Here is a 6,000-nt window from a genome sequence, read left to right as displayed (position 1 = left end):
GTGAAAGGTCGCCAGTTCAATTCCTGGTCAGGATACAGGCCTAGGTTGTGGGTTCAGTGCCCTATTGAGGCATGCACAAGAAGCAACCAATTGATGTTTCCCTCTCACATTGATATTTCTCTACCTTTCATTCTCCTTCCTTTCCTCTCTCTCTCTCTCAAAAAAAGCTGGCATGAAAATTGTAAGAAATGAGGACTGAATGAGTGTTAGTGGCTATTGTGCTAGAGAAGAGACGAAGTAGAAGAAACGAGATTTGCAATGCTGATCACTGCCTAAGGGGCTAAATCACAAAAGGACTTACAAGTGAAGAAAAGAAAGAAATTTAGTGGGAACATGGATTGGAGGAGACCCACACTAGAACGAGGGAGACCAACTGAGAGGCTTTACCTGTTACATGATAGTGGCCTGAACCAGGTGGCCCTGTGGATGGAGAAAAGTGGGGGAATTCAAGACCTATAAGAAAATACAATCAACAATTTGGGAATGAAGGAGATGGAGAACACAAGAAAAATGGGATATGAGGTTATCAGGTTCATTTCAGCTGCCTATAGACCACATATAATAACAAAGCACACGTAGAACAGCTGCTGGTCAATGGTACCCATAGGCAAGGTCTTCTCCATCACAGATGCTCCTGCTACTTCTGGCAATTGTTGACCTGTCTTATTCAAACTACCTTCAAAATGCCTCAGTTTCTACTAACTAACTACTCAAGGCTTAGTAGAGAAACACGAAACCAGGAAAGAAAATCTGTACTTCAGAATTTAGTACTTTCTTAATTTTTTTATGTTACATGGTATTTACTGGCCTTCCCAAACTAGCTGTTACTTTGAGGGCAAGGGCAGTGTCAAATCTATTGTTTCCATCCCCCACAATGGTGATGACGAAGTAGGCACTTATACATGCTAGCTGACTATTTGATAGAATAACATCTAGATGATTAGATATCAATGTAATTTGTCATAAAATGATAAAAATAATAACATCTTTAAAATGAGTGTTTTACATGCATTATAAATGCCATCATCTTCTTTGGTTCATCAGAATCCTCTGAGACCCTTATAAGCAGGCAGTTTGTATAATACCTTGTTTGATTATAGTTTATTGAATAATTTTTAATAGAATGGAAGCCTATCTCATTACTGTCAAGCTCTACTGCCATCTACTGTTCATGCAGTAGATGAACATGCAGTAAGTTAACATTATGCTCCCCACCGCCTATATTCTTTACAATTTAATGTTTGTTTTCTTCAAATTTTAATGGCTGTCTAAGCTTTAGGCTTCAACCCAGAGTACGTGTAATTTTATAATAATTTTCAGTATTTTTATAACAATTCAGCCTACTTTTAAATTCAGACAATTTTCTCTCATGGGCAAAAAGTTTATGCCTTTATGAAATATTAAACATTTTAAAATTTAATGGCACAGTGATATTTTCATAGGCTTCCCTGCCATCCCAAAATAACTAAGATGAAAAGGCAATGAAATTTCTGAAAAATTTTTCCTTAGCTCTAGTAGACATCATTGAACTGAACATCTATCTTGGTTACAGTCCATTTAGGGTATAAATCTTACTCATCATTCAAGATCTTCCTTTCAAATGATACCTTCTCCATAAAACTTTCCCTGATTCTTCATTCTGGAGTAAATTCTTCCTTCCACAATTGATCATTGTAATAATGAGCCACATAGTGGAAGGACAACAAAAATTCCAATTAAAAATTAACTTCAGAAGTCATTTTCCATTATTCCCTCTTCTCTATTGGTTAGTTTTTCTTTTGCAGACAAATATAATAAAAAGGGGCTCTCAGCTGTATCAATATTTAGGATGTTCTAAGAACCTCACATTTTCAAAAGGGCAAGGACAGAAGCAGAAACATGTGTTGGATAATCTGATGAAATTTGAGGCAATTTGTCTTTGCTGTGAGACTTTAACCAACTCACTCTACTAGATGGTGAGGATTTCAAGTTAGTGAAGTGACAGTAGACCAGGACAACACTCCTTGCATATGTCACATCTAATTCCCTATTTTAGAATGAAAAATGTCAGTTTAAAAAAGGGGAGGCACCAAGGAAGGAAAATGTATTTGAGTAACTTTCTGGCATAATCTGTGTGTCTGGGAGTAGTTCGGTTGGGTTATACTTAATGGGGAGGGTGTGTAGTAGTGTTCAAAGCCCTAATGGCTTGAGTGCATAGCTATAAAGAGAAGTCTAGTCTGTGCTACAAAGTAATTGTTTTATTAAGTCACTTGAGCTTCCTCGCAGGATAGGATCACCTCCTCTGCGCACTGTACATATTTATTATACCTAGGTCCCTCTCATAGGTCTCTGGATGCTTTTCCTTTCTTATTCAAAGTCACAGCACCTCGGAGTGACGTTCTCTGGAAGTCTGCTGTGTGCCGCCCTCACACCTGGCTTCTTCTCCGGGAGAACAATCACTGATTCAATCCCTCACTTGCCAATCGCATCATGGAGAATGGATGAAAATCGCCAAGCTGATGGCAGCCCCAAGCTCTGAAAAGTCCTTGTGGAGCTTACTACTCAAGTGGAGGGAGAGAAGTCCGAAACATCTTCTCGTCGTCCCATCTTCCCCGGTCTTTTCAGATACGGAATATTTGAAAGAGGTGAGTTACAGCGGTAGACGTGAAGGAAAAGGAGAACTTGTTCCTGGTAGGAACACAAACCTGAGACTTCTGCTGTGCTTTCGGACTCAGGAGGGGACCGACTTCCGGCTCCGACTTCCTGTCTCCAGAGTTTCGAGTCCCGTTGCTTCCGCCCAGAGTTGCTCTAGGCTCCAGCTAGGAGCAGCTACTTCCGCCAGCAGTCCATAGCGACCTGCACTTGGAAACTGGTCCTAAAACGGCCTCCTCCTTTTCCCCTCAAACCGCCGTCCCTCGCCGGGTCCCCAGGTGGCGGCTGTGGCTGCTGGGCCTGTAACAGAGCATTGTCTCTGGCCGAGTCCTGGGTCTGCGGGGGACCAGGAGGTGCGGGAGAACGCCCTGGTCTGGCGGAGCCCGGGTCCTTCTGCAGCCAGTGACAGAGGCCACAGGCCTCGCTTAGCCCACCCTGTCCTGGGGCGGGGCCCGGCCTCCCCGCCCCGGACCCCGCCCCTCAGGCCTGCGCTGCGGCGGGTTTCTTTAGCCCTGCGGCGATATAACCGCCCTCCTCCCGGACGCGGCAGTCCATCGGATCAGGCTGCTGGGGAACATGGAGTTTGCGGAGCTGATTAAGACCCCACGGGTGGACAATGTGGTGCTTCACCGACCTTTCTATCCGGCCGTTGAAGGGACTTTGTGTCTGACTGGCCACCACCTGATCCTGTCCTCTCGGCAGGACAACACGGAGGAGTTGTGGCTCCTCCATTCAAACATCGACGCCATCGACAAGCGGTGAGTGCTCATCCCGCCCCCTATTCTGCAGGGAACCTGGGGTCCTTAGGTGGACCTCTGGGGAAACGCGCCCCAGTGTTTTGCTGGGCCAAAAGCAAATGAGCCCTATCTGGCCTTGGCTGAAGGTTTGAGTTTTTGAAAGCAGAAAACCATCCATAGGAGATCCCCTGGTTTCTAGTAAAACCTGGATGGAATTCCCAGGGTGATTCCCTGGGTGATTGTTATCATCCTTATCATCATTTTTGGAACATGACATTATTTCAGTGGATTTTCTTTTTCATTTTCTTTTCCTTGCACCATCCTATTCCTTGAATATGTCCACCACAGTTCATGAGGTTGTGATTCAATGCGATTTAGGTAGTCTGTATTTTCCACTTTTGAGGAAAATTCAACTCAGTATATATGGTCCAAATTCCACAAAACTCTTTCTCCCCTCAAAGAAATTATCACATTTCTCTTTATTTCTTACCTTTCATTTCACCCATTTAACTTCAAACTATGGGAGATTATGTCTTTTACTCCTCTTTACTCACTTCTGCTTTTGGAAAGAACAGAGTTGGAGCTTAAGCAGAGGTGTTAATTAACCTCTTTTTTCTTGCACCCAGACTCTGTCTTTCCAAGGTAGTATCTCAGAGTCAAAAAAGTTATATTTCCATTGTCAAAAGTTATAATGACATCTGCAGTCAAAATTCCCATTTCCCCATTGGCTGTGTACTTTAGCCAGGAGAAGGTAAATTGATTATCCAGTTTATACTAACATGTCAATGAATAACGATAGCTTTACCTGTTACCTCGCAAGAGAATTTGATATTAAGAAGATTCCTAAAGACGTTATGCCTTCAGAGAAAATAATTTCTAATGGTAGAATTTGAAAGAGTATGGGTGAAGAGGTAATAAATTTTTTTTTAACAGAGGGTTGCTATTAGACTCTGCATGTCACCTGTGGGGCAAAGGTTTTCAGTGCTCTCTCCTGGGCTGCACCATAAAGTCTAAACCCCTTAATCTGTCACTCATCGCAATCCATGTTCTGTCACCAGCCTACTTTTCCCACCTTAGGTCTTGCCATTCCCTTTCGTGAACTTTTCTTTCCTCGCCAGTCCTCACTATCTTTGCCCATTCATGCCCTGTGCCTCTCATGTCTATATTATACTGACACTGAAGGGAGTAGAAGGAGTGCCTTGCTCCTCCCAAGTTTCTTAAACATTTACTGAATGTTATTATATTGCCGATATTTTGTGAGGCATTAAGGACACTGTGGGGGATAAAATATATTTCTTTCAGGAGTTTATCAGCTATCATCCAGTTGTTAGCCATCTCTCAATATTCAGTCTAACCATTTCAACTGCCATCTCTCACAGATTCTTCTGTTAATCCCACAACTAGAAGTAATTCCCCTTACCTTGAAATCCTGTAGCTCTTTATGTCTTTCATAAATGTATATTAAAATTTGTATTTGGATGGCTACATATATGTTAGCCCCTTGACACCAGGACTCACATTTTGTTAATTTTTATCTCCTTCAGAACTCCTAACTGTGGCTTGGGCAGATAGGCACATAGGAAATAAAAGAAGGCTTGACCACTGAATGATCCATGTGCCATTGAATACAAATTAAGAGTTTCTCCATGCCAGCAGCAGTCTTTTCTTTCTTATTTACTACTTTGTATGGTTGCTTTTTGTCCTTCATCGTATCTACCTAGCATTTACTACATGCTGGGCCTGGTAGAGCTTAAGGAAGTATGTAAGACGGGGGCCTTTTAATCTGTGTGGGGGTAAATGACAAACTGCACACCCATTTGTCTTTTTCCTGGGGAGCAGCATGTTGTAATGGGAAGAGCGGGAGGTAGGTGGTCAGATCAGAGGTTGTTTGTTGCTTTCAAGAAACGTTTACTTCCATGTGCCTTCTACGTACTGCCCTGGCAGGGCTCTGCAGATGTGGTGGTGACTAAGATGGATGAGGAGCTCACATCCTAGTGGAGGAGGTGGACGTTCAGATAAATCAACCAAGAAGTGCCAGGAAGGAAAATACAGGCAGATGGGAGGATAGAGAATGCCAGGAAGACAAGTGACACTTGAATGAATGACATCTGAATGAAGGGAAGAAGCTAGCACTGTGACTATCAGAGGAAAGCATTTCAGCCAGGGAACAGTGAATACAAAACCCCAGACGGGAACATGCTGGCAGGTGCAAGGAAAAACAAAGGCCAGTGTGGCTGGAGGGCAGTGAGCAACGGGTAGAGGCTAAGGGGCCAGCAGAAACTGAGGTTGGAGGGGTAAGCAGGGGCCCGATCTGGCCCTTATATGCCATTGTGACGGTTTTCATGGGAAGGCCTTGAAGAGTTGAAAGCAAGGAAGTAGCAGTTGATAGACTTTTTTAGGAGATGATTCTGGTCGCCAGCAGAAAACTGATTCTAGAGAATCAAGAGTGGAAGTAACGGGCCTGGTTAGGAGACTGGTGAATAGTTCAGGTAAAAGGCGGTGGTGACCTAGAGTAGACGTAGTAGAGGAGCAGTCAGACTGGGGATGTACTTGCAAACCTGAGCTGTCCTGCCTCGCTGGTGATTGTAAATGGGGTGTGAGGGAGAGCAGCCTTAGGATGACTCTTTCTGTT

At 43.5% G+C, this 6,000-nt stretch overlaps 1 protein-coding gene and 1 long non-coding RNA gene across 2 annotated transcripts in view; one reads left to right on the top strand and one right to left on the bottom strand.

Annotated features, from left to right (window-relative positions):
• Positions 1–304: 304 nt before the first annotated feature.
• LOC118984329 (uncharacterized) lies at positions 305–2,687 on the bottom strand. The gene is made up of 2 exons (XR_005065910.1): positions 2,366–2,687; positions 305–453 (listed from the first exon to the last, which is right to left on the bottom strand). It is a non-coding gene; the product is annotated as an uncharacterized LOC118984329 (long non-coding RNA).
• Positions 2,688–2,816: 129 nt separating this feature from the next.
• Positions 2,817–6,000, top strand: part of MTMR9 (myotubularin related protein 9) — a 34,538-nt gene continuing 31,354 nt past the window's right edge. Inside the window, exon 1 of the mRNA XM_037042173.1 lies at positions 2,817–3,389. Within this exon, the coding sequence (XP_036898068.1) occupies positions 3,208–3,389 (182 nt within the window). The 5' untranslated portion in view covers positions 2,817–3,207. The remainder of the gene's footprint in view (positions 3,390–6,000) is intronic.

The sequence above is a fragment of the Sturnira hondurensis genome, unplaced genomic scaffold, assembly GCF_014824575.4.
Source record: "Sturnira hondurensis isolate 20B ecotype Veracruz unplaced genomic scaffold, ASM1482457v3 Scaffold0003693, whole genome shotgun sequence".
NCBI lineage: Eukaryota > Metazoa > Chordata > Mammalia > Chiroptera > Phyllostomidae > Sturnira > Sturnira hondurensis.
This window is presented reverse-complemented; position numbering and strand designations above follow the sequence as displayed.